The 26,182-nt window shown below is 51.9% G+C and overlaps 11 protein-coding genes across 11 annotated transcripts; 6 read left to right on the top strand and 5 right to left on the bottom strand.

The window, feature by feature from the left end:
• Positions 1-803: 803 nt before the first annotated feature.
• Positions 804-2,487, top strand: VC83_03656 (uncharacterized protein; the record flags this gene model as incomplete). Its single annotated transcript, XM_024467300.1, has 1 exon — positions 804-2,487. One exon carries the CDS (start codon positions 804-806, stop codon positions 2,352-2,354), a length of 1,551 nt encoding a protein of 516 aa, XP_024325997.1. The 3' UTR covers positions 2,355-2,487.
• Positions 2,488-2,699: 212 nt separating this feature from the next.
• VC83_03655 (uncharacterized protein) lies at positions 2,700-5,008 on the top strand. Its single transcript, XM_024467299.1, has 2 exons — positions 2,700-3,099; positions 3,177-5,008. Exons 1-2 carry the CDS (start codon positions 2,860-2,862, stop codon positions 4,743-4,745), a joined length of 1,809 nt encoding a protein of 602 aa, XP_024325994.1. The 5' UTR covers positions 2,700-2,859; the 3' UTR covers positions 4,746-5,008.
• Positions 5,009-6,253: 1,245 nt separating this feature from the next.
• Positions 6,254-8,915, bottom strand: VC83_03654 (uncharacterized protein; the record flags this gene model as incomplete). Its single annotated transcript, XM_024467298.1, has 5 exons — positions 8,218-8,915; positions 7,891-8,092; positions 7,733-7,797; positions 6,910-7,267; positions 6,254-6,796 (listed from the first exon to the last, which is right to left on the bottom strand). The coding sequence occupies exons 1-5, from the start codon at positions 8,487-8,489 to the stop codon at positions 6,254-6,256; spliced, it is 1,440 nt and encodes a 479-aa protein (XP_024325995.1). The 5' UTR covers positions 8,490-8,915.
• Positions 8,916-11,333: 2,418 nt separating this feature from the next.
• On the top strand, positions 11,334-11,772 carry VC83_03653 (uncharacterized protein; the record flags this gene model as incomplete). Its single annotated transcript, XM_024467297.1, has 3 exons — positions 11,334-11,366; positions 11,419-11,542; positions 11,603-11,772. The coding sequence occupies 3 exons, from the start codon at positions 11,334-11,336 to the stop codon at positions 11,770-11,772; spliced, it is 327 nt and encodes a 108-aa protein (XP_024326000.1).
• Positions 11,773-12,435: 663 nt separating this feature from the next.
• VC83_03652 (uncharacterized protein) lies at positions 12,436-13,734 on the bottom strand. Its single transcript, XM_024467296.1, has 3 exons — positions 13,575-13,734; positions 13,270-13,520; positions 12,436-13,217 (listed from the first exon to the last, which is right to left on the bottom strand). The coding sequence occupies exon 3, from the start codon at positions 13,117-13,119 to the stop codon at positions 12,502-12,504; it is 618 nt and encodes a 205-aa protein (XP_024326001.1). The 5' UTR covers positions 13,120-13,217; positions 13,270-13,520; positions 13,575-13,734; the 3' UTR covers positions 12,436-12,501.
• Positions 13,735-13,856: 122 nt separating this feature from the next.
• On the top strand, positions 13,857-14,996 carry VC83_03651 (uncharacterized protein). Its single transcript, XM_024467295.1, has 3 exons — positions 13,857-14,072; positions 14,127-14,564; positions 14,639-14,996. Exon 2 carries the CDS (start codon positions 14,141-14,143, stop codon positions 14,429-14,431), a length of 291 nt encoding a protein of 96 aa, XP_024325998.1. The 5' UTR covers positions 13,857-14,072; positions 14,127-14,140; the 3' UTR covers positions 14,432-14,564; positions 14,639-14,996.
• VC83_03650 (uncharacterized protein) lies at positions 14,566-17,159 on the bottom strand. Its single transcript, XM_024467294.1, has 4 exons — positions 16,821-17,159; positions 16,041-16,759; positions 15,787-15,990; positions 14,566-15,741 (listed from the first exon to the last, which is right to left on the bottom strand). Exons 1-4 carry the CDS (start codon positions 17,047-17,049, stop codon positions 14,653-14,655), a joined length of 2,241 nt encoding a protein of 746 aa, XP_024325999.1. The 5' UTR covers positions 17,050-17,159; the 3' UTR covers positions 14,566-14,652.
• A 900-nt stretch (positions 17,160-18,059) lies between these two features.
• On the top strand, positions 18,060-21,007 carry VC83_03649 (uncharacterized protein). Its single transcript, XM_024467293.1, has 5 exons — positions 18,060-18,580; positions 18,652-18,889; positions 19,005-19,195; positions 19,245-19,356; positions 19,407-21,007. The coding sequence occupies exons 1-5, from the start codon at positions 18,533-18,535 to the stop codon at positions 20,693-20,695; spliced, it is 1,878 nt and encodes a 625-aa protein (XP_024325762.1). The 5' UTR covers positions 18,060-18,532; the 3' UTR covers positions 20,696-21,007.
• On the bottom strand, positions 20,990-23,364 carry VC83_03648 (uncharacterized protein). Its single transcript, XM_024467292.1, has one exon. The coding sequence runs from the start codon at positions 23,119-23,121 to the stop codon at positions 21,283-21,285; it is 1,839 nt and encodes a 612-aa protein (XP_024325761.1). The 5' UTR covers positions 23,122-23,364; the 3' UTR covers positions 20,990-21,282.
• Positions 23,365-23,453: 89 nt separating this feature from the next.
• Positions 23,454-24,509, top strand: TFB3 (TFIIH/NER complex subunit; the record flags this gene model as incomplete). The annotated part of the gene is made up of 1 exon (XM_024467291.1): positions 23,454-24,509. One exon carries the CDS (start codon positions 23,454-23,456, stop codon positions 24,507-24,509), a length of 1,056 nt encoding a protein of 351 aa, XP_024325754.1.
• A 197-nt stretch (positions 24,510-24,706) lies between these two features.
• Positions 24,707-25,759, bottom strand: VC83_03646 (uncharacterized protein). The gene is made up of 3 exons (XM_024467290.1): positions 25,646-25,759; positions 25,287-25,498; positions 24,707-25,193 (listed from the first exon to the last, which is right to left on the bottom strand). Exons 1-3 carry the CDS (start codon positions 25,653-25,655, stop codon positions 24,831-24,833), a joined length of 585 nt encoding a protein of 194 aa, XP_024325753.1. The 5' UTR covers positions 25,656-25,759; the 3' UTR covers positions 24,707-24,830.
• Positions 25,760-26,182: the final 423 nt, after the last annotated feature.

Here is a 26,182-nt window from a genome sequence, read left to right as displayed (position 1 = left end):
TGTTGCCGTGTGCGGTGAGTAGAGTAGTACTACCACCCCACACTACTCTACCACCCCACCCTACTCTACCACCCTGTAGTGTAGGGTGGTAGAGTAGGGTGGGGTAGTAGAGTAGTAGGGTAGTAGAGTAGAGCTGTGTAGAGTAGTAGAGTAGAGTAGTAGAGTAGTAGAGTAGTAGAGTAGTAGAGTAGTAGGGTAGTAGAGTAGAGCTGTGTAGAGTAGTAGAGTAGAGTAGTAGAGTAGTAGAGTAGTAGAGTAGTAGAGTAGTAGGGTAGTAGAGTAGAGCTGTGTAGAGTAGTAGAGTAGAGTAGTAGAGTAGTAGAGTAGTAGAGTAGTAGAGTAGTAGGGTAGTAGAGTAGAGCTGTGTAGAGTAGAGAGTATAGACCTGAGTAGAGTAGTAGACCTAAGTAGAGTAGTAGACCTAAGTAGAGTAGAGTAGAGAGTTACCTTCTCAAGCTTTTCTGCCATATGCCACCGCCCATCCCATCCCTGTCCGGTGAATCCCCACCCCCCCTACGCCTAGGCTCCTAGTTCCGCACTAAGAATCTTGGCGATTTAGATGACATACATGACATACATGACATGCATCGGAACCAGGGGTTGGGTGATTAGTGCGACGATCCCCCCATTCACTCATATCTACCCAATTGCCGTCAATTCAATTCAGTCAATTCAGTCAATTCAGTCAATTCAGTCAACTACTCCGTACACAATATACACTTGACTCGACTCGTCCATCCATACCCCCAACCCCACCTTAGTACCAACTACTACTGTACTCCACACTCTTCCAGCATGTGATCATGCATCTCCCTCCCCTCCCCCTCACCCTCACCCTCTCCCTCACCCTCTCCCTCCCCCTCTCCCTCCCCTCCCCCGAAAAAAAAAATATGTCCCTCCACCAAGACGGCCTCCTGGGCCAGAAATGGCTCCCCGCCGACCCCGACAGCAAGCTCTCCTCCCTCGCGCGCATCACCAAGAACTGCGCCGGCTACCTGCGCCCCTCGTTCCTCACGCGCCCCGGCCGCAGCAAGACCAAGACGCAGCTAGGCCGGACGGCGTACCTCGATGGCCTGCGCGGTTTCGCCGCGTTTCTTGTGTACTGGCAGCATCACCAGCTGTGGGCGCACGGGGCGCTGGGGCCGGATAAGATCCTCGAGAATGCGTTCGGATATGACAATCAGTACTATTTCGCCTGTCTGCCGTTCATCCGCACGTTCCTCACGGGGGGCCACTTCGCCGTCACGGTCTTCTTCGTCATCTCGGGATACGTGCTGTCCGCGAAGCCGCTCGCCTTGATCCAAGGCGGCGAATATGGCAGGCTGGGGGATACCCTCGCGTCGGCGCTCTTCCGACGCTGGATGCGCCTCTACATCCCCGTCATCGTGACGACCTTCCTCTACATGACCTCCTGGCACGCGCTGGGCATCTGGACGGACTCGGACCACCAGGGCACCTACGGCGACGAGCTGATCAAGTGGTACCGCGACCTCAAGAACTTTACGTTTATATTCGACGGCAGCGGGGATCCGTTTTTCCACTACAACGGCCACGTCTGGTCCATCCCCGTGGAATTCAAGGGCTCGATCGTCATCTACACCTCCCTCCTGGCCTTCTCGCGGTGCCGCAAGAACGCGCGGCTGTGGTGCGAGCTGGGCATGATCTACTACTGCATGTACATCGTAGACGGGTCCTTCTTCTCCATGTTCCTTGCGGGCATGCTGCTGTGCGACCTCGACCTCCTCGCCGCCAAAGGCGAGCTCCCGCGCTTCTTCGCCCTCTTCGAGCCCTGGAAGGAACTCGTCTTCTTCAACCTCTTCATCATCAGCCTGTACCTCGGCGGCGTCCCCTCCAACAGCGCCGACATCAGCGTCCTCCGCGCGTCGAGCGGGTGGTACTACCTCTCGTTCCTCAAGCCCCAGGCCGTGTTCAACTACAAGTGGTTCTACCTCTTCTTCGCCTCCGTGTCGATGGTGGCGTCCGTGCCGCAAGTGCCGTGGCTCAAGACCTTCTTCGAGATGCGCTTTAACCTCTACCTCGGGCGCATCTCGTACGCCTTCTACCTCATTCACGGGCCGGTGATGTGGACGCTGGGAGATAGGTTATACGTCGCTGTCGGCTGGTATAGGGATGCGCATCTGAGGGGAGTGCCTGGGTGGGTGAACCTGCTCCCGTTGCCGAAAGCTGGGCCGTTTTTCGGGTTCGAGTTTAGCTTCCTGGTGCCGCATATTATTATCCTGCCTGTCACGCTGTGGCTGGCCGAGGTGGTGACGAAGACGGTTGATAAGCCGACGGTGAGGTTTGTGCAGTGGGCGTATGCGAAGACGTTGGCGCCGGTGCCTGTAAAGTTATGATGAGGTTTGGATTTATGATGGGTTGGCGTTGGCGTTGGATTGGGTGGTGTATTTTGGGCGGGCTGTATAGAATTGGAATTGGGGGATATTTATAGGAGGATCTATAGGATTGTATAGAATCAAAACATCACAGAAGCCGTACCTATGAAACCGTGACATGTCAGGAATTGACCACCACCACAAATCTCAATCTCAATCTCAATCCACACCCCCCTGAATCGTACCGCCCGCCGATCGAAGTACCACCCAACCCAGGTTGGTGCTAACGCTAAAACCGGTGGTGGTGCTCCCCCACATTTTGGTACCGTGTGTACCGTGTGTACCCCAATAAATTCCCCAGCGCAGCAAGCACATGTGGAGTGAGTGGTGGTGCGCCGGATTTAAACTCTCATTTCATTCACCTTTTTGACGACGACAGATAGCAACTCTACAACAAACAATTATTCTCGCCATCTCCAGCTCCATCGAGCATTCTTACATCAATCTGCTCCCACCCCACCACAAAATGCTCACCCGCCGCACAGCCCTCCTAACCGCCCTCCTTCTCGCCAGCACCTTCGTCCTCTTCCTGAACGCTGGTTCCCTGTCTCGATACGCGCGCTCGCCGCTTGCTGTGCCGCTTGCGCCTGGGCAGGAGGGGGAGTGGGATAGGCCGCAGTTACCCGGTGGGCAAGGGGGAGCGGTGGTGAATCCGGATGGGGGGGCGGTGGCTGTTAGTGATGGGGATGGAGGTGGGGGGTTGGCCGTGAGTAATGATGAAGGGGGGGGAAGAAGGAGGGGGATAAGGATGGGGGTTTGGGACGGTTGAATGGCGATGCTAAGAATGGTGGTTTGGGGGGATTTGGGGGAGAAAATAAGGACGCTGGTCTGGGGGGTCTCAATGGGGATGGTGGTTTTGGGGGGGACAACAAGAGCGGCGGTCTGGTCGGTTTTGGGGGGGGCAACAAGGACGGTGGTCTGGACGGATTTGGGGGAGATAATAAGAACGCTGGTCTGGGTGGCCTAGATGGCAACAGCCAGAGTAAAGAAGCTGGCAACACCGCGCCAATTGAGTTCCCACCCTCACACACCAACACCAACACCAACACCAACACCGCCCCTCCTGCCATCCTACCAGAGACCACCAATACCAACCCCTTCCCAGCACCCACAAACGCCGACGGCTCCCCCAAACACACCTACTTCGAGCAAGCCTTCTCCGCCTCCCCCCCTTTCCCCTACGACTTCCCCGCCCTCAAAGCGCAATGCGCACGCACCCACTGGCGCTCCGACGACGTCTACCTCCAATGCGGCGGCATGGCCGCGGGCCTCACCTCCATCATGTCGCAAGTCAAAGTGTGTCTAAAAATGGCCTTCGAAGCCGGCACCGGGCTTGTCCTCCCCAGCATGCCGCTCCGCGACTCGGACCATCTCCAGGAATTCAACCTGATGAACCAGGACGCGTATATGACGTACGACCAGTGGTTCGACGTTGGGCACCTCATCGACTCGGTTACGCGCGTGTGTCCGCAGATGAAGATTGTGCATCCCGCGCAGCTTGATACGGTGGAGTTCCCTGTCAAGCATAAGTGGCATATCAAGCTCGAGGATGCGAAGGGGTATAGGCAGTTTCTGAGCTATTTCTGGGCTGGAAGGCCGTTTGCGACGTTCTTCAATGAGCAGTATACGAAACTCACGCAGCTGGATACGCTGAATCCGCATAACAAGGCTGTTGAGGCTGGGGCGCCGGCGCCGAAGGGGATGACACTCGTGAGGATGTCGAGTAACTTCCTCCTTTTCCGCATCACCGACGACCCGACGGGGCAGGATCTGAAGCTCTGGAACGACTTGGGGCATCTCATCCGCTTCACCCAACCGACGCGCGATCTTGTCGCTGCACTCCTCGGCCATGTGCCAAGGCCGTTCTACGGCGTGCATTTCCGCGTCGAGTCAGACACCATCTGGTCCTCGCTCGAGAACCAGCTCAAGGTCGACCTCGACGCGCTCGACAAGGCGTGGGAGATGTTCGGCACGCCCGGCGGGGAAAAGCCGCTCGTCTACCTCGCGTGCGGGGACCAGGAGCAGGTTGCTAAATTTGTTGAGGCGGGCAAAGCGCGCGGATGGGAGGTGACGCATAAATGGACGCTTGCTGGCCGTGACAAGCCCACCCTCGAGAAGATCGACGCGCTGCCTTTCGATTTCCAGGGCGCGGTGGATATGGGGTTCATGGTGAAGAGTGAGTTCTTCTTGGGGATCACGGGGAGTGCGTTCTCGAGCACGATTGGGAATGCTAGGGATGTTACCGGGAGGTATAGGGGGAGTTCGCTGTTGCTTGGGAAGGGGGGGGATGGGGGGGCGGGGACGCATTTGTTTAATGATGGGGATGCGAGTCTTTATGCTTGTTGTTTGTGAGGCGGGGGGGTGATGTGATGGGGTGGGTTGGAGTTTCTGGAGTTGGAGGTTTGATTTGGTGGCCGACAGTTACTGAGCAATCCACGAGTTCAAAACTCTTCGATTCTTTAATATCTGATCTATAAATCTCTATAAACCTCCTATTATACATCCGTTCAGATTCCAGAAAAACAGAGGGTTTCTGAGCAATCCACAAGTTCAAACCTCTTCGTTCCCTCAAAATCTGATTTATAAATATCTACATATTTAAATTCCAAACCGAGAAACCTATAAGTTAGTTATCAAGTTATTCAAAGGTTCCAAAATCGTCTAGTTCGAATGTCTGATCTGTAAATCTCATTATCATATTTCCATTCACATTCCAAGAAAACAAACCAACTGTTTCCAAACAATCCACAAATTCAAAACCCTTTATTCCCATAATATATAATCTATAATACTCCATAACATTATTCCCCCGCTGTGAAGGCCCGAGATCGATCTGAATCACTATGGAGACCATCCACGCCACTATGTGATAAAGTGACCATGGCACGTGATTTATAACTTTGGATTTGTCTTCTAGTTGATGGCTGTCTAGGAATTATACCTCGTCGTGACTGTTGCTGGGCTCTGATGCATTATTTGAGGCATTTTGTAGATTTACAAGTAGAACAATATGAATAGAGCGTGACTGGCTGCGTCGTTGCCGTGGAATCCCCATCCCCGTCGACACTCGAAACAGAGGCAGTAAAAGGGTTATTCTGCTTCCAGAACCCTAACAGTTGAAATCACACAAAAAGAACTACCAGGAACTGTCAAAATCAACAGAGACTATAATCACAAGAACGCGCATTTCAATTTCAAATTTTCCATTTCTTATTCTAGAGTACGACACAGTGTGTATGCTTTATTAACACACCACCCCCCCGATCAGAAATCAGCGACCAAACAAGCCATCCCTAAATTCCGACACCATCCCAAACACCTCCCATGAATTTGCCCAACGCCACCCAGTACCAGGCGCCGCGGAGTGAAGAAGTGCACGTCCGATCCCATCAACCCAGAACACCACGCAGGCATTCATGCCAGAAAACAAACGAAACAAAAAAGAACTATACCCACAGGCGAGTAGAGTCTTCATCCGGACCCCCGCAGCATATGAGTGCTGCAAGCGCACCCCAAAGGAGGACAAGCACGAAGAAAGAAGAATCCGGATACGAAGTGAACATAAGATATATTGGCAGACCGGCAGCTCAAAGCTGCACCCGCATCGCGTCGCACCCTGGTAGTAAGGGGGTTTGAAAGGAGACGTGGGGTAACAGTTAAAGACACACGGAGAACACCGACGCCGGTTACGTGAACTCGAAGTAATGAGTCAGGTAACGGAGGTCGGATCTGAAAGACCACACACGAAGAACACCGCTTTTGCCATGGACATGCTTTGTTGGAATCCGAACAGTCGAGAAAATACCGGAGAGAAACAAGATGTAGCAGGAACGGGGTGAGTGCATGGTCGAGGCGGCAGCTTAGTTGTTGCTGCTAATAGCCGTGGATCCGGGCTCCTGCGAAATTCTAAGCGCATTGTAAAGACGCTCGTATTCCTCAGCGTCCCCAGTGTTGCTGCTACCGGCGGTGAATCCGGGCTCTGGCGAAATTCTAAGCACCTTGTGCAGACGCTGGTATTCCTCCATCTCTTCAGGCTGGATAGGCTTGACGACAGCTTTACGTGGGCGCTGGGGATCCATCTCAGGGGGGCCGTACGAGGATGGCTTGTTCTTGCCCGAACGAGAACGTGGGGTTGGGGCGCCTGGGATCACTGGTGCAATGTTGTTCATAGGGATCGTGATTGGGAGGCCCAGCGCATGCTTCCAAGGGTTGATGAAGATCTGTCTGAAGACACGTCTACAGTGGGCGCGCAGATAGTTGCAAGCATCGGTTGAGATGGTGATGTAGATCACGGCGTTGAAGAATCCCTGAAGCGGCAGAAGAAGAGCTTCCACGAAGTTAAGCTCGAACGACACCAGGGTTGGATTAATCAAAGTCGCAATGCGGTTGCTGGTAGCCGGGACCTGGTGGTGATTAGTATACATGAATAAATGGGGAGAGATCAAGATAGTGAGGTGTGAAGGCGGGGAGAAAGAGTTCAGAGGAAAGAAAGTGGAGGGAAGGGAGGAAGACATACCCAGGTAACGAGCATAGCGGTGAAAAAAAGGAGGGCACACTTGAGGTAGGCCCACGCGGCGCGGTCGGCGCTGGACACCTCTTTCTTCTCCTTCTGGGCCTTAACCTTGGCAGTGGAAAGACCTTCCATGCATTCGACGCGCTCGAGGGAGTTAGCACATGGTTCCGAAGTGACGTCGACTTCAGTGATGACCGAAATATGGCCCTGCTCTAGGACAGACGGACTGGCAACAATGGAGGCGGCCATGGAAGCTTGGTTCCTAGAGGCTTGAGCGGTCAATTCACGGAAGCGGGCTTGGTTTTGGAAGACAATTCTGCCCACAATGATGTAAATAGCCATCGTGGTAAGAAGAACTACCCTGGGCAAGATGTTAGTAAGAGGTGGAAACGTTGAGAATGAGAATGGCCGAAATATGAGGGGAATCGATGTGGGAGTAAACGAAATCTCGGTCCGGAGTTGAAGACCAATAGAAAAAACTGTGCTGAAGTGAAATATGGCCGTAGAATAAATAAAAAACAAGTAACATAAACGATCAATTATCAAAATAGGACACACCCATGCTCACAAGTGTATCGAGGTTTGGGGTCCAGATCGGAAAGGGAGGAGTAGATCAGGGCATGTATAAGTCCACCAACAAAAAATTCGCAACAGTGGGAAAATTCCAAACAACAAAAAGTGTGCTGCAGGGTCAAAGTCGCTTCCGAATAGATCGGAAGCGAGAATAAACCAAAGCAAGCTGTGCATCGACGCCAGAGGCGCGTTGAAAGGGTGAAGAAAGAGAAAACAAAAATAAAAGAAATGAGAAATTGCGTCCAAAACTCACCAGACAGGGCCGTAGAAGGTGGCAATACGGAGAGCGTTCCATTTGACGGTCACCCAGCACCAGAGCTAAAAAGTTATTAGCCACATAAACGAAGGTGACATGTTTGCTTTGAGAAGAATATAAATCGAGGAGGGAGGGGAGGGGTAGGGGGAACTTACTGTAGCATTCCCAAAAATGTGACCACGCTCCTCATTCCGAACCAACATAAATACTACTGCTGGGATAGCCGGAATTCCATAGTTGAAGGTGAAGTAATATTTCTCGAGAGCCGTGAATTCCGGTTCACCATATTGATAGAAGAACGTGAGGAACACATTCAGAGCCATAGAAAACATCCAGAGTGCATCGGCAGGCATGCACCTAGAAATAGTGTTAATACGGATGCACGGATTAAGGTCTAATCTGAGTAGAAGTTTATCCTCCCAGTTTGAACTAAACTGGGAGGGAGCAATAGGAAATGGTAGTATAAAGACGAGGGTACTCACATCTGAATAATGAAAGCTTGGAATTGGCAGAGTGATGAATTCTCACCAGCCAAGATTCCGGAGCGGGAGATCAGAGTGGCTACATTCGTAGCAAGGTTGCCAAAGGTGGCGTAAAACACAAGACGATTGATCGGCTTGCGGAAGATCCTCATTGAACAGAACGTTGCAATAACGAAGAAACAGCCCAATACAGATAGTACAGAAGAGACGCGCTCAGCATACTGAATAGCAGCAACCTCTTTAGCTGTAAAAAAGAGCTTCTTGACCGCCATAGTACCTGGTGAAAATTGTAGGAACCGTGAAGATTGAGGCCGGAGAGTTGAATGGTTTGATTTGAGTTGATCAAGATTGATTAAACGAGTGCATCAATGTGTTGATGAATAGAATGAAGTGAGCGAGTGATCGAAGAGGCAAGAAGTAAAAGGGTGAATGAAGTGAAGAAGTAAAAAGGGTGAAGAAGTAAAAAGGGTAAAGAAGTAGAGGGTGAAGGAGGTGAAGAAGTAAAGGGGGTGAAGGAGGTGAAAAGGTTGTTGTGGGGGTGGAGGAAAGTTTATGATAAACGGAAGCGTTTAGAATGGCGGAAGCGTGTTGTGAACGTTTGGCTCGCCGAGAAAACAAGCGGGTCAGAACTGAACCAAGCCCGTTTCAGTGATTAACAACAAGAAATCTGCTTGATCGCTTGATCGGGAAAAGTGCGGTCTCGAGGTTGTTCTTCCTAGTGGAAGCGTTTTTGCCTAGCGAGGAGGGAGGAAACGGGGGGGAGGGCGGGGGCGCAGGGGACTCGGCGAGAGCGTCAGAGGGGTTGGCACAGCGGCGAGAGCGGCGAGAGCGGCGAGAGTGGCATGGCCTTCTTCTTCTTTGTTCTTGGTATCCTTAAGACGAACAATCTTTCGCCGTCGTCATGTCGTATATATATATGTATATATCTCTTCTTTGTTTCCCGTAGCTTTATACGAGCAATCGTCCTCTCGTCCCCCGTTATACCGAATATATATCTGCTCACGCCGTCATAGCCGATAGGAACCCGACCACAGGAGCGAATAGAATATAGACGCAAGTTCGTAAGAGCACCAGCTTCCTAGAGACATCCTGCAGCAGATATTCTCAAGTATGTCTCATCCGTTCTCATTTATTGATCCTCCCGCGGCAATCCTCCCACGGCGGCAACCCTACCCAAGAATTCCCACAACACCAGAAATACAGAACCCAGGCAAGATCATATTATATGTTGGCTTCCTCGTCCATCCGCTGACCAGGAACAGAAGTTTCACTGCCAACGAACCGGGCGCCAGGGTATCAAAAAAGCCAAAACAAAGGACAGCGTCCGCAATATGGCGATCAGGAACACGGCGTCAGTCATCCGGCAGGTCTGAGTTAGCCGCCACCACCTATCAACCACTTCCTGCCCGGGCCCGTTTCCCCTCTATCAATCCAGCCGTCACTGGAGACATATCTTGCCTCGGATATGATCAGACCTAATCAGTCTTAATCCTTTGTCAGCCCATGTTCTCTTGCATCAAGCAGTCTGGGGCAGGGCGAAAGGAGGAGATGGTAATCAGCAGCGATGGGAAGGGATGTCTAGCATTTGATAGCTTGGTCTTGCTTGAACTTGCTCTCCCAAGCCCGGCCTCTCAAGCCAAAAATGGCGAGCCGTGCCTCTTTGGGCTTGCCTAGCTGGCAATGGGTGCGGTGGTGGTGGCGAGTTGGTGGAGGTCATGTGAAAGTGGTGATGTGTAGGAATGCTTGGGATTCTTGATGCGGCTGGAATCCTCTGGAGCTTCCATGGAGAAAGGTGATGCTGCATTCAGGTGCTGAAATGGGGCAGCGCGAGCAGCCTGAAGAGATCCCTTCCCATCTGCCATATCAGCCACATCTTACCCCTCATGCTGGCATGGGTATGGGTGAATAAAGCAGTGGTTCTGGTCCTTGCTTGGTGAATTAGGTACTAGATGTGCATCTCCTTTGTCTTTATTTTCTCTCTGGAATACAGTTGCCACCGCCATGGGATGGGAACCACCCTGATTACTCCTGGAAAACATCTGTGAGTACTCTGCTCTCTACATATCTCACAGTGTGACTGACATATGGCTGATATACACCCTCCGTCCCTACCCATGCAAAGGGTCACATCCTGTGAGAAAGCCCAGAGAGTGGAATGAGAGAAAGACGAGACAAAGAGAAGTGGTGGGCAAGGAGTGGAGAGACCGAATAGGGGGAAGGAGCGATGGTGGCCGTCAGCACCGGGGACCTGGGAGGCAGCAAGGGGGCAAGAGCAAACAGTTGTTGTTCCTGGCGCTAGCCAAGAGCAGCTAAAGGCGGGAGCGGATGGCTGACAGCGGGAGGCAAAGAAGCGGAGCCACGAGCGAAAGGGGAATGACAGAACAGTGTGGGCATGTGAGTCTGCATCTGTTGGCGGCTATTTGCACCTGAGGGAGGAGAGCATGGATGGGATACAGGATGCACTACAATCCTCCGTGGAATATGTAGGAAGGCAAACTACAAATCTTCACGCATTTGAAGCTTTCAGTCCTTGGCTGTGAGGTGAGTGGATGGATATTGGGAGTATGAATGTGGATAAAGGGAGGGGCAGAAGAGACACAAAGGGAGCAGAAACACAGTGACGATGACAAGGCCGGATGGGATGAGAAGGAACGGTGTGAGGTTTCAAGCAGCACGATATGGCCAAGAAGAACTGACACTCACATAGCCATCACTATCCTCTGCTGCAAGTGAGAGAGTCTCATCAAAGCCGCATTGACCGTTCATCATCATCACCTCCCATCTCAGGGCCACCCAAATATACGCCGATCCCAACGGCGATCAGAACTCACCGACCCACCATCTCACCTATCCTGTACCCGTACCTTGCATCTCAGATGCATCATCTCTAAAAGACCGAACAAAACAGAATAACCATTATTATCGGACACTACAGTGAGGGATCCCAATGGCTGGTGTACAGGGTGCAGCTAGGTTTCTTTGTTGCAAGTGTTGAGACAACCAGCATCATCGACGTTCAAGTAAGTGGTGCACGGACCAACATCGCGTCTCCCTCTCAACTCCTGGAAAAAGCGCGACCAAATTGACACTCCTCCCAGTCAACACCTCGACCCACAATGGCCGACAATATGGACGATGAGACGCGCGAGGTAAGTACCAGAATCCTCACATTATGCGGCTGAAGTACTAACGCACCCGCAGCGCCTCAAGGCCGCCCTGTGGTTCTCCATCGGCAAAATCGTCGACGCCGAGACCCTCCGCCTCGGCGTGAACGCAACCCCCCAATTCATCGGCGCGCTGACGGAGATGGTATGGGCGCAGATCGGTAAGCCACCTTGGACACCCATCACCAGCAAGGGGCGAATTGTGCTGACAACTTGCCTAGAAAGCGTGTCTCAGGACCTCGAGAGTTTCGCGAAGCACGCTGGTCGCTCGACGGTCACGACGGATGATGTACTGCTTGTTACGAGGCGGAACGATGCGCTGCATGATATTATGAAGGAGTTTATTGATAAGGAGAAGGCGGCGAGTGGGAAGGGGAAGAGGAGGCAGTGAGGTCTTTCATGGTGGGGGGTTAGAGGGGCGTTTGGGGCGTTTTGAGGTTCTACGGGAGATACACCACCATGGTTGCTTTGCAAACTGTGCAAACGAAATAGGACGAAGAAATGACAATAATCAATACATGAGAGCCCTTCGATTGGGAATGGAGTTTCCTCAGCGAGAACCTGGGCCTCGTCAATTATGGATCCGAGATTCCGGACCAGCGAATGGGGATCGTTGGGATGTAACAGTTGGCGGCGCCGTGCTCCTCGACTAGGAAAATTTCCAGTTGAGCTTAGAGAAACCTCCATCTGCACACGACCCTCCTTCTGACCTCAAAAACCCAGCAATGTCCGGGCCAGTCTTCTACAAAGGCTCGTTCAATGTGAAGAGCAGAGCACCGGTGATACCTTCCTTGAACTGCCCGGTTGGACAAAAGGTGTTGTGTGGGTGAATGGCGTTATTCTTGGTCGGTACTGGACTATTGGTCCTCACCAGCAGCCTTATCTTCCTGGCATGTACCTGAAGAAACGGAATAATGAGATTACCGTGCTGGCTTTGGAGCCGAATGGGAATCAATCCCCGGCTAAGGGGATACAGGTACGGAGTTGGGGTAATAATCCCGATCCTGATGCTCCGTAGTGACGACGAGCGGATACGATTATGATAGTCTTCAAATAATAAAGAACTATCCATCATACCAAGAGTTTAAATGTGAGTATCAAATTTTGACGTAGCAGCCCCCTAACTAATAACACAAACCACCTTCCCCTTCGTGCCATTCCCCTCTAGCAACTCATGCGCCTTAACCACATCCTTCCAATCAAACACCTTCTCAACCTTAACCTCCAAATCCCCCTTCGCAAACGCCGCCAAATACCCCTCCAACTTTGCCGTCAGCTGCGACTGATACTTCTCATCGCGGCTCCTCAGACTGCTTCCCTCGTACCTAAGCCTCTTCGCCAGGAATAAGCCGATATTCGTCTCGGCAGGCAGGTTGACCCCCCCCATGAGTCCCAGGTTCGCGATGCGGCCATCCTTTGCCGCTGCCTTCAGGTTATCCGCGAACGTTGAAGCGCCCATAAAGTCCACGATGACATCGATTCCTTTTTCTCCCGTAGCCTTCTGTGCTTCGTCCCCCCAGCCTTTCTGGGTAGTGTCGAAACCGCCAGCGGCGCCAAATGTGTCAACGCACCACTTGACCTTCTCCGGAGTGCGGGAGGTGACATAGACGGCTGATGCGCCGGCGAGCTTGGATAGCTGGATGCCGGCAATCGAGACGGACGAAGCGCCGGCGTGCCAGAGGACGCTGTCGCCGGGCTTGAAGGCGCCGATCAGGTGGAGGGCTTGTGTGGCGGTCATGAAGGTCTCTGGGATTCCGGCAGCGGTTTCCCAGCTTAGGGTGCTGGGCTTGTGGAGGAGGGTGGCGGGGGAGACGGTGAGGAATTCGGCGTAGGCGCCTGGGAGAGGGTTAGCATGTGTATACAAACCTCCATACGCGAGCCCAAACACCTCATCTCCAACCTTAAACTTCCCATTCTGTGCTTCAGCACCGAGCTCCTCTACGACACCGCTGAACTCGACACCGAGGATCAAGCTGATGTTCGGGGGTAGTGGGTATCTGCCCTCTCGCTGGAGGAGATCCATGCGGTTCAGCCCAAAGGCCTTGACGCGCACGAGGGCCTCAGTGGGCTTGGGCGAAGGTTTGGGGACGGAGGAGTTGAGAAAGAGGGCGGAGGCGGGACCTTTGCCATTTTTGATGTCTGGAGAAGGGGTTAGTGGGGTGAGATGAGGGGAAGCGGGGATGCGGGGGGTACCGATTGCGCGCATTGTAGCCATGATGGGTGGTTGTTTGGCTTTTTGGCTTTTTGGCTTTTTGGCTTTTTGGCTGGAGTTGGTGGATAATGAGCTTATGAAGGAGAATTAGAGAGAACCGTAAGTTTACAAGGCGATTTTAATTTGTAAGTTAGATGTAAGTTATTGGAAAGTCGAATTTGAAAGACGGGTTGGAGAGCATTTCTAAGCAGCGTGGGGCAGCTTGGAGCTTGGGCCATGTGCGGGGGATGACATACAAGGTCATCGCGGAATCAATGCCAGATGGGAAAGAGCGGCTAAGGAAACAAGCGAACGACGGAAAGAGCGGGATAGAGAAGGAGCAAACTAAGAAAGGAGCAACAAACGGAAGGAACAACCAACGGAAAGAGCAGGCCAGGGAAGGAGCAGCCCAAGAGCAAGAGGGGCGGCTGAGACGGCGAGGGAAGGAGCGACCGCCGTGGGACCAACTGTCGTGCAAGAGGCTCAAGGGCTGCATTTATGTGAGTATATCATGGATATATAAATTGATTGATTGTATTTATTTAATATGGTAGTTCAACCCCAAACCATGCCGAACCTCTATATAGCCATGTACGAGGCCGGAACCGGGAACTACGAGCACTGGGCTCTTTGTCTCGGCGATGGAGACGGCAACGTACCGACCATCTTCGAAGTTAGCGGGGAACACGGGACCTTTGCAAAAAGCGCTGTTCAGGATGAGCCCGAGAGCAGACTCGTGCACAAGCGAAATATCGGTGTGGGAGAAGTGAACGAGCGTGATATCCCAGAGTTTCTGAAAGTGATAGATGATGCAAAGGTCGATAATGAGACTCGGAGTGGAATTGTCAGGATTACGTGATTGAGATACTTGAAACGCTTTATGACGAGTGCATTATTGACGAGGACGACGAGGAGTACAAGAGGGGTATGAAGAAGGCGAAGGAGAAGTATTTTGGACCGTTATAAGATGCTATTTTTACATTGTGTGAAATGTGAGTGATCTATTATAATATACACGTGCCCTACAACCCGTTTGTTGTATGCGTCTAACAAATACACGCCGAAGCTGGCTCATACCCATCACCTCCTCACATCCCCCTTCCCCACCACCGCCAACTGATACGTCGCCAGCTGCCCCTCAGTCATCACACTCGGACTCCCCACCATAACATCCTCCCCCCTATTATTCTTCGGAAACGCAATCACATCCCTAATACTCTCCGTCCCCGTCATAACCGCTACCATCCGATCCAGCCCCAGCGCCATACCCGCATGCGGGGGACACCCAGCCTTCAGCGCCTCAAACAGGTGCTTGAAGTCCGCTAGGCGAGCCTCTGGCATCCGCAGCGCCTCGCGCATGATCCACTCCTGCATCTGCGCGTTGTGGATACGGCGCGAGCCACCGCCGAGCTCGACGCCGTTGAGGACGAGGTCGAAGTGGTCTGCGACGGCGCGGAGGGGATCGGAGTGGAGGAGGTCGACGTCGGCGGGGGTTTTGGGGGAGGTGAAGGGGTGGTGGGTGGAGGAGAAGCCGGCGGTGCCGCCTTGGCCGGGGTCGATGGTGTTGGAGGGGGTGAAGAGCGGGAAGTCGACGATCCAGAGGAAGTTGAAGGATGGGTCGGGGTCGATTAGGTCGGCGGCGATGGCGGATTTGTAGATGTGGCTGCGTAGCCGGCCGAGGGATGTGGAGCCGCCGGAGAGTTTGACGTCTCTGGGGCGCGCTTGGAGGATTATGAGATCGCCTTCTTCTAGCGGTTCGCGTGTAGTGGGTGGTGACCAGGTGTTGGTTTCTGTTGCGGGCGCTGGGTCCTCAGGGGACGCTTCATTCGTAGCGGCCATAATTTTATCTACAATTGCTTGATCTTCAGAACTGGCTGGCTCCTCCACACCCGCTCCATAAAACGCCCTTATACTCTCGAGACCCTCGTGGCCAAATGCTGCGAGGCCTTCGAGTGGCTTCATAGGGTCGTAGATAAAGACGCCAGGTCCGCCATCAGGGTTGTCGTGGAACGGACTCATTTCAGGCGAATCCATGATTGTCTTCACAAAGGCACCCACTTGCCTTGGGCTACAGTTCAAATTGATTTTGAAGATGTCGACAATGGGGTAATCCAGCGAGGTAATCATACTCTTTAGGTTGTCCGGAACTATGCTTTCAACTCTGTAGGTCTAGAAGGGTCAGAAAAGGCAGATTGACAGGGTTGATAGACTTACCAGGTCTTTGATACGAAGGTCCGGTTTATCGACGCCGTGGAACCTCATGGCGTTGTCATACTTCATGCGCATAAAAGGGGCCGATGGTACATCTCTATCGGATCCTGCCCATAGCTTTTGCCTGAGTTTCCACATGTCCACAATAAAGCTTTCCATCCTCTTCATTACGCCGTCGGCATTTGTAAAAGCCATCTCCATGTCCAGCTTGAACCACATCAGTAAAGTGCACAGCTATCTGGGTATGGAGTACTAACCTGGGTGAACTCCGGCTGTCGGTCAGCCCTAAGATCTTCATCACGGAAGCAACGAGCGACTTGGAAATATCTGTTGATACCACTCGCCATTAGTACCTGCTTGTACTGCTGCGGGCTTTGCGGAAGCGCATAAGCATGCCCAGATGTGCGGCTTGGCACGAGAAACTCTCTGGCACCTTCGGGGGTAGATTTGAATAGTATAGGCGTCTCAACCTCGTGGAAATCTGGCAGTGCCGTCCGTATACCCTTCAGTACCTCGCTCCTGAATATGAGGCGTTTCTTGAGAGTCTCGTCGAATCGTATTTGCAGATGCCTCAGCTCAGGCCCGTATGTTGCATCTTCTCCCAGAAGAATATCTGCCGGGAAGTCGTTCAGTGACTGCACAGAGTTTATCAAGAGCTCATATGCCTGAGGCGGCTCTTGTTTTCCATCCTTTGTCGGCTTGACGTTTTTCCACTGGAGAGTGCCGACGACTTCTACTGGAGTGTTCGCTCTGGCAGCCTTTAGGATTTTGTGGGCGTCTGGGCTGTTGTCTCGCAAAGAAATAAGTTGAATGGTGGCAGCTCCATCCGACAATGGAACGAAGGTCATCTTGCCGGAGACGTTGCGTACATTGCCGAGAGCGCCCTGCACTCGGACGGATTTCCCGATGCTATGGTTGTCGGGGGATTTAACGATGGTAGCCAAGTTGCTCAAAGAGGGAGATTCGTTGCGCTGGACTAGGTGGAAGGCCAACATTAGCTGCAGATTTCGCGAGTAGTAGGGACTGGGGCAATCTACGGGTCTCTTTGAATTGCTTCATCCATGGTAACTCCTTTGCGCCAATTGTATTAGCTCCGCCAGCCGCCTGAGCGGATGATGAAAGAGCATCTGTGGCGGCGTCCGTAGGCAGCCCTGCTAAGGTTCTCCGTGTCAAACCAAAAGCAGCAATGGCTGATGAACCATTATTCGGCAATGCATGGGATACAATCCTGGCGCCGACTCGAGGGCGGCAACATGCCCTCAACATTGGTTGTTAGATTTGCAGGGTATCGTTTCGGTATCATATACAAATAACCATATAGGGAATGCGTATATACAGCGATAATTAACGTGAATAAAGAAGTGAAAGTAGTGATACAGGCCGAGATGGGGGGATGGAGGTCGGCGAGGCTGCGGGATAAAATACAGGCACTTACTCAGCCTTGCGTATAACCACAAATCCAAGGCAACAATATTCTCGCTAACGCACCTTTTGCGCTAAGTTCAAATAAATACCGCCCGCAGTGTAGAATTTCAATCTTTATCCTTCCAAGTTTTAAACAGTAAGTGTGATTGCTCGCTGCCCCAGTGCTATACCTTCATCCAACACAGTGCAACCTTGCTAACTCATGTCTGTTTTAGAATGATGAAAGCCTAGCGTGTTTTATATGATATGGCTCCCTCCTCGCTGAGCCTCCGAACTCTCCCTTTACCGGGCTTAAGTGGTTTGGTTGCAAGGCGAGGTTGGGGGACGTGAAATCAGCGTTCGCCACACCCCCCTTGTTAACAAGCGGACGCGAATACGGCATCTCTGATCCTTAAAAAGCCTTGGAAGGGCTCATTCTTTGATTTTTGTTGTTGGTTGGGGCCTGTGGAAGCGCCTGTGGAAGCGCCGTTGGCGGTCAATTCCCACACGGCCGGGGCGGTATGTCAGTTGTAGGCATGACCGGCAGTGTTGGAGATAATTGGGGAAACAGGGCGACAGGCACCATGTCAAGTGTTCTGATGTCTGGAGCCTTTATCTATTACAATTTTTTATTTTGACCTGTGCCTTTTGGCTTCATTGTTTTTTAGCCGTTAGATATCCCCCCCAGCACGCTGGACCACCTCGGATTAATCGCAATATGACTTGTATTATTCCGCCTTACAAACAATGTGTTCTATACTACCTGTTGTGATAATGATTATAAATTAAACGCTGGAGCAATAAGATTAAACCCTCATATGTATGCTCGGGAGTGCGGTGCGGGAAATGCGGCCGCCCACTTACGTTGGGCCACATGGATTTGATGTTTATGACGCTCATCCTCAAGTCCCCCTGGCTCAGCCCAAGCTTTGTTCAACGAACAAACAACAACTTCGCCTCGAAATACCAACAACGGCCTTCCAGGAGCGGCCACGAATACATATAGGTCCATTCTGCGCTCGAATCTGCAAATCCGAAGTGAACTTTACCTTGCCTACAAATCCCCCGCACTCACGATGCTGGCTTCTTGGTAGATGAGATTGGGAGGCCCTTGCATTATTGACCAGGATTGACACGAGCTTAATCTTGCGATTAGCAACACCACGTCCGTCTGCGCGCCCACGATCTACAGGATTCACGAGGCACCAAAGGCTTCTTTAGCGTCTACATCGGCTAGGATTTGCAGCGGCACTTTCTATGCTCACATCCTCGCCATTGACTGTTCGTCTCCTGCCGGAAACCTTGGAGGCTTAGCCCATCAACAGTACGCCTGTGGCATGAAACCATGTCAAGTTCATTCGAGAAATCTGTGAAGGGCGCGACAAAGATAAAGGTGACTTGCCCTTTCCATCTGCCCAATGGCGCTCTGTCCTATCCAGTACTGACTGTCTCCCCCTCTCCCAGCTTGCCCCGCCGAAATCAAAATACATTGAGCATATCCTCATCGCAACACATTCCGGCGAACATGGCGTCGCAGAAGTCTTTCGTGCCCTCCAGAACCGGTTGCGCGACTCCACATGGACGGTGGTTTTCAAGGGTCTTATAACTGTACACCTGATGATTCGGGAAGGGTCACCCGATGTTACGTTGGAGTTTCTATCAAATCACAAGAACATGTTGGCTACAAGCAGCTTCACGGATGGTATGTACAAAGTCTGGCAGCCCAAGCGTATGTGCATGCAGTGTGTCACCGCGGGTCGGATATGGTGTATCGTTCAGGAATGATTTCTTCGGGCACGTTGCTGATTGTTCTCCAGTTCAAACGCATGGCAAGAATATCCGCCACTATTCGAGCTACCTGACTGAACGAGCAAGAGGATACCGACATAGCAAATGCGATTTTGTCCGAGGAGCGGAGAATCGATTTCAAAAGTTAACTGTCGACAAGGGCTTATTGCGGGAGACCGAACTCGTCCAGCTCCAGATCAGTTCCCTGCTGAAATGTGACGTAAGTTGTCCATATGTGAAGAGAAAGGTGGATCTCTAACACTCGATAGGTGCTTGATAATGAGCCCGAGAACGAAATCACAATCACTGTATTCCGTATGCTGGTTCTTGACCTCCTGGCTCTTTACCATGTCATCAACCAGGCAATGATTGCCATCCTAGGTATGCTCGACTGCTTATATTCGCTGTATGGTGATGCTGATACAGTGTAGGACAATTCTTTGAAATGACAAAAACAGATGCCCAGAGAGCTTTGGAGATATACAGAAGATTCACAAAGCACACGGACCTTGTAGTTGCATATCTTGGTACCGCACGGACATATGAGCACAAGACACGAGTTGAGGTACCAAAGCTTAAGCATGCGCCTGTGAACTTAGGGAAGCAGCTGGAGGACTACCTCGCCGACCCCGATTTTGATATCAACAGGCGTCAATATCTGGCGGAAGAAGAGGCAAAGAAGAAGAAGAACGGCACATTCAAACCATTTCTCACTGCACAGAAGACAGGTGGTAGCTCTTCTCGCGTTGATGCGTCAAAGACGTTCCCAGATGCCAAACCAAGCAAAGAGACGGCAGCCACCACGACAAAGGCACAACCAGCTCCGCCTAAAGGTCCTGCCCCAGACTTGATAGATTTCTTCGCCTCGATCGAACTAAAACAGGAGCCCCTCGAAACCACGCCGCCACAGCAGCCGGTAAATGCGCCCAACTTCACAGGCGCCCCGCAGTTCCAAGGGCAACAACAGCAGCCTATGCAGCAACAAGCTATCCACCAACAACAGGCATTCCAACAGAATGGATTCGTGCAGCAACAAACAGGCTTCCAGGACCCGAACCAACAGCAACAACATCAATTTAATAATGGATTCACACAGCCTCAACCGATGCAACAACCGCAGCAACTCCAACCTAATATGACTGGAGCTGGCTTCGGCGGTTACACCCAGCAACCACAAGCATACCCTTCGAACTACCTCTCCCCAACCAGTCAAAATACCCTCTCACCCTTTCCCGGACAACCACAACAACCCTTCCAAACCGGCCCACAGCAACAAGTCACGAACCCTTTCCGCGCAAGCATGATGATGAACCACGCCGCCAGCGCAAGCCCAACGACTATGGGCCAGACTACGAGCCACACCCTCTCCCCCGTATCACCTCAAAACACAAACCCCTTTGCCAAACCGGCCTCAGCCCCACCTGGCGGGCCACAAGCACAGCAATACCAACCCACCGGCCCCGCCGCGAGCCCACTACAACCTGCGCCTACAGGGACGAACCCGTTCGCGCGACGGCCTGGGACGAGCGGTGCGGGGACACCGGGTGGACTGGCACCGCAGCCTACAGGCACGAATCCGTTTAGGCAGAGTGCGTTTGTGAATACTGCGACAGGAATGGGATGGCAGAATAATCAGGCGCCGATTGGTGGGGGACTGGACTCGATGCCGACTATTGAGGTGTTTCCGAGGCCGGCGCAGCAGCAGCCGTGGTCGCAGTAGATGGGATGACGAGGGGAAGATGGGGATGGGGGCTGTCGAATGGGTGATGGGTTTGAAACCTTGCATGGTGTAGATGCATTTGTGGAATGAGGATGGCGGTGGAGAGAGCGACGTGGACTTGACGGGGGTTATTGGTATAGCGTTGATTTTAAGAGTCCCAGATGGAAGATTTGACAGGGCAGACGTAGAAAGGTAGCTGGCAAGCTATAGCTCTGGGAAAGGATACGTAATACCATTACAAGACGGCGTGGCTCACAGTGAACTTTCTTTGTCTTGATATATTCGATGCTTCCCCAGCCACCTTATCTGCTCCAAGGTAAAATATATTATTAAATACGACAAAAGTATGCTAAATATAAAGGGTGAAACGAATCGTCATGGCCATTGAGGCCAACAGGCCAGGTCCACGACGTCAGAGGGCCCTAAACTTTGATCTCGGACCAAGCGCGAAGATGAAAAGCGAACTTTCCATCATTTTGGTTCGCTTTTCCTGTATCCCCCGACATATCTTCTGTCACCAGGAGGGATACCCTTGCATCCCTCGAAGCCACCCGATCGTAAATATACAATTCGTATTTCCTATCTACCTACGGTCTCCCAAGCCTCGCGGCCATAAATCTACTCACTTTCTTCGGCCTTCCCTCGTCATCATACTCATCGGCATATTCTAGTATCGTTCCTTCATCATCAACCTCTTGTTCCTTCTTCTTGAATCCTCCCTCCCGCTGAATCATCCGGTTCCTCAAACGGTGAAATTCCGTCGAGACCTCCTGGTGCAGCAAGCCTGGGTCAAGCTCATCTGGTTCCGTTACACCACCAGTCTCAACTACCTCTCTCTCCACAACTTGTGTGGCAAGCGTTGCATTTTCAGGGCCGGTAGGGACGGTGCGTTCACTTCGTGACGACTGGACTGGCGGCTGCGGAGAGATAAAGCCATGAACAGGGTTGGCCTGTCGTGACGACTTAAACCGGGAAACTTTCTTCGCGGTTGGAGGAGCAGGTGCTGCGACAGCGGCCGGTGGGCGCTCGACGATATCGGTGATTGGTGCTGGGACAACGGTAGGTTTTGGAGGCATTGGTTTAACAACTGGCTTGGTTTCGGGTGCCGGAGAGACGTCGACATCGTCGGCGAAACGAACTCCCTTCTTCCCCTTCTTGACTGCCTTCACTTCTTCGTCCGCAGGCTTATTGGGCGACTGTAGCTTCGCCGCACGATCTACATCCTCCTGCGTGATCTTAATCTGGGCGATCCCCGCATCCGGCTCTGTCCTCTCCGTAGATACGTCCGATGGCGGTTTAGGGCCCAGGTTCTGCATCATCCGCACGCCCAATTTCTCCTCCAGCTCGCGCATCCGTTGGTGCAGGTCATCGTCCACAACCTTGCGAGTTGAGCGACCAAACGCGTCTTCATCGTCATCACCATCGCTGAACTCGTCGTCGTAGCCCTCATCGTCCTCAGACCACTCACTGCCAGATTCGAGGTCGAGTTCGGCGACTACGGCGCCGATTTCAGACATGGAGTATTGGAGCATTTGGCGTCGGAGAGCTGCCTCCTCTTCGGTCTCAGAAGTGGGCACGATAGGCGCATCCGGGCCGGTGGAGGGTAGGGATTCGTTTTGGGCTTTGGAGAGGGACATTATTTCGGAAATTCGAGTCTCGGTCTTGGATGGTTCGGATGGGGGCCCGGGTTTCGTATCTTTGGTGAAGGTGACGCTCTTCTTCCTAGGTTGGATACTAGGCCGTGTAGGTACTACATGTTCGGTGACCGCGCCGGTGGGCTCTTTCGGTGGAGGTTTAGACGTTGTAGGCAATACTTTTGTGACATCGTCTTCCTCCACTTCGGCATCGACGGGATCCAACCCTCTTACTTGAATCTCTTCTTCAGTGACGCCGACCTGTCGTAGGACATCTAATAACTGTTGTTTCTCGCTTCCTGGTGTGTTAGTTTTGTAGCTTATCACATTCTCTTCATCATCCAGCTCCTCTATGATCTCCGTCAATGGTAAACCTTCCTCATCTCTTGCACTGTCTTCCAGCTCTTCAGACACCATCCCGACCTTTTCCAACTTGTCTTCCGCGGCATGTAACTGCTTCTCAACTGTCTTCACATTTTGTGCCACATAGTCGATTCTCCGATCAAGTAGATTAATGATCTGTGCAGCATTCCGCTGTTCGCCCTTAAGATTCAAAATGTCGTCTATTTCGACAAGAGTCACCACCTGACCATTGAAGTTTTGCCCTATTGCCAGGAGGTCTGCGTTGGTGGGAGATGAGAGGGTTTCAATTTCTTCCTTCAAGCCCTCATATTCCGCGGACCAGAGCTGCCATGTCTGAAGGGCTTTCCGGAGCTGGGTAATTTGTGTCTCGAGCAGCAGGCGGTGGCGCTCTAAGTCTTGGAGGGCGTTGTCATTTAATGGTTGTGCCATGGTGGAAAATATTGCGGGCTCAACAATATAAAGTTGTATGGGCCATGTAATTCAATCTTCGGTGAACTTTTTCCAAATCGATTTTCTCTTTCACAACTTGGGAGCAAGCTGTTCCAAGAAGAAAGGCTGATGTCTGATGCGAGCAATAAATTTCCGTCAGCCTTGACCTGCTTAGTCACCCCCGCATATGCCTATTTCAAAGCCTCGCCTTAGCCTTGCTTAGCCTCGCCAACATCCATGCGATCATCTTTCTATTAACCTCACATACGGAACGGCACTCCAAGCTGAGCTCCTCCAGATCCCACGAGCTCAGCATTGCTCCATTGCCCACCATGCCTCCACGGGCCCAGACAAACACCCTCACCTCCAACCCCCTCGACGACATCTGCCCCGTGTGCAAGTCGAACCGCTACCTCAACCCGTCCCTCACCTTCCTCATAAACTCAGAATGCTACCACACGATGTGCACATCCTGCGTGGACCGGCTCTTCACATCCGGTCCCGCGCCCTGCCCTGTCGCCGGCTGCCACAAGACGCTGCGCAAGCGGGGCTTTCACACAGCCTTTTTCGCAGACCTGAACATTGAGCGTGAAGTCGACGTGCGGAAGCGCGTGGCTGCGGTCTTCAATAGGCGCCAGGACGATTTTGAAACGCTGCATGATTGGAATAATTATCTCGAGAGCGTGGAGGACTTGGTGTTTAAGATTGTGGAGGGGACGCCTGCTATGAAGAAGGATGCTGAGGAGGCACTGAAAAAATATGCGGAGATGAACCGTATGGAGATTGAGGCAAACTTGGAGGCTGAGAAGGAGGAGGAAGAGATGGGACGGAGAGCACAGGCGATAGCTGATGAGAGGTCAAGGAAGAGGCGAGAGATGGGGAAGAAGAAGGAGGAGGCGGACCGAAGGGATCTGGAGAGAACGAAGCGCAATGTTATTGAGACGCTTGCGAGGTCGGAGGGCAATGCCGACGAAATTACCAGGAAAGCTGAGAGGCTAATCCTGGAGAAGACGGAGAAGATGAAACGAGATCAGGTGGAGGATCTAGAAGGTCCTAAGATGGCGATCAGGGGTTTGAAGAAGAGGAAGGCTTTGGAGGTGGAGAAGCCGTATGATCCGTTTGGGGATCTGGATTTGACGCCGACGAGATACGTGCTGCAGACACGGTACAAGAATGATTGGCTGAAACAGGCGGAGAACGACCCAAGGCATATGGTTGGAGGTTATAGCTTTCAAGAGTACTATGCCCGAACGATGTTCGAGGCTTTCTCTGGGTTGGGTGTTTTCATCGAGGATGAGCTGCCAAATACTACTTCGAGTGGTGCTCCTCTTTCTGCGGTCGCTGCTAAGGTTAGGAGCGGAGACAAAACGATGGAGGATGTCTTCTAATATGTGGTTCATTACTTGAGCTTATTGGCGTTCGCATTGCGTTTGGAAATGGATGGCGACAGCATTGTCACGGAGTTTGGTTTCATAAATTGGAATATACCCGGGGTAGTAAAAAAGAGATGGGGCATCGTAGAACATAGAGTATGGTCGCACAAGCAAACAATAACTATGGTCACGTCTTCCCCGCTACATTTAATGTTGGGACTAAATTATCGTGATCTCATTGTAGGATTCTCGTACCTCGTATAAACACCGCTGCTATGCAATCCCTCCACTCTCATGCCTCCATTTTTTGCCACTCTGGGACATCCTCAGGTCTATCTAACCCATCTTCGCGTTCGAGAAATCCAACTCGGGGTGCTGTTTCTGGAACTGCGCCAGCATATCTGCCTTCTTCTGCTCCTCGCTCGTGGGTTTACCCAGCTCCTTCTGCCTCTGGTCAAACATCATCTTCTCAACCATGCCCCTTGTATCGCCATCCAGGTCGCCCAGATTGCTGTTCTCAGGCTGGATCTTAGTCACGTCGATCTTCGGCGCCGATGTGACAACATGCTCCCACCACTGCATCTTGTTCACTTTGTCCAGGTGGATGTCGATCTGCTTCAGCTCCTTGCCGTCAACAGCAGGGATGGAGGCGAGTGTCCATGTAGACTCGTCGACGTGGATGGGATGTGGCAGGTCACCCTGGGTGTGTTAGCTTCGTCCTATCCATACGGCAGCATCCACCGAGCGGAAAACAAGCAAGGAAGCTCTATATGACAAGTATTGGGTACATACACTTATGGTTGGCTCTTGTCCCTTGATTCCAGCGCTCAGCCTCGTCTTCTTGATATCGACGACCAGGTCTCGGCCTTTGAAGTTTCCGGGGACGGTGAAGTTGAGAGAGAGGTCGCGGATTGTCTGAGTCCACTTGTAGGGAAGGGCAGCTTGTTCTTCTTCCTCGCGGGCATGTGCCGCCGCCTCTGCAGCTTTGTCTACTGGTGCATCCCCTGTGTGACTGTCAGTGGATGCTGAGAGTATAGAAACATCTTATGGAAGGTAGTATAATTTCAGGATATAGACTTCGTAGCTCTGCTGTGCTGGAAAGGCTTGAAAAGGAGATATTCTAGCACACAATATTATTATAAAGAGCTTACCTGAAGACATGGTGTACTATGAGTTCAGTTTCGCGGATGGGGCGTTGGAGGGGTTCTGAAGAGAATTGACCCCGCGATCGCGATGGGGAACAAACGGTGGTGCAGCCTTGATCCACGTGACTAATGCCTTTAATATGGTGCTGTCCTCCACCATCGCGCGGTTGGGGAAACTGCCTGTTTTTGCATTCATAGATTCAATGGCACCGGATATAGATTTTTGCAACGTCGAAACCCATCACCGGCCGTCAGTTGTTGAAGTAATTTGAGTTTGACATCCAAAAGCCTTGTCTGTCTGTGCCTCCCACGTTATTCGAATCGAAACCATCTCAGTATGTCTTTGTTAGAGAAATACCAATGTAGGCTGTCTTTGTTATTTTGCCAAGGCCGAAAGAAGAAGAATATCCATCATGGTCGCCTTCATTCTCTTGGACAATTCCGGACATTCTTTCTTTATGCTCTTTCACAGTCTTGTCACAATTTCCTGAAACCAAAATTGATTCAAAGGGACGGTGAGCTCAGAGGAAAGTACCCCTTCCC

Source organism: Pseudogymnoascus destructans (assembly GCF_001641265.1).
Source record: "Pseudogymnoascus destructans isolate 20631-21 unplaced genomic scaffold scaffold_6, whole genome shotgun sequence".
In the NCBI taxonomy this organism is placed as follows: domain Eukaryota; kingdom Fungi; phylum Ascomycota; class Leotiomycetes; order Thelebolales; family Thelebolaceae; genus Pseudogymnoascus; species Pseudogymnoascus destructans.
Note: the sequence above shows the minus strand (reverse complement) of the source record. Positions and strands in the feature narration are given on the sequence as shown.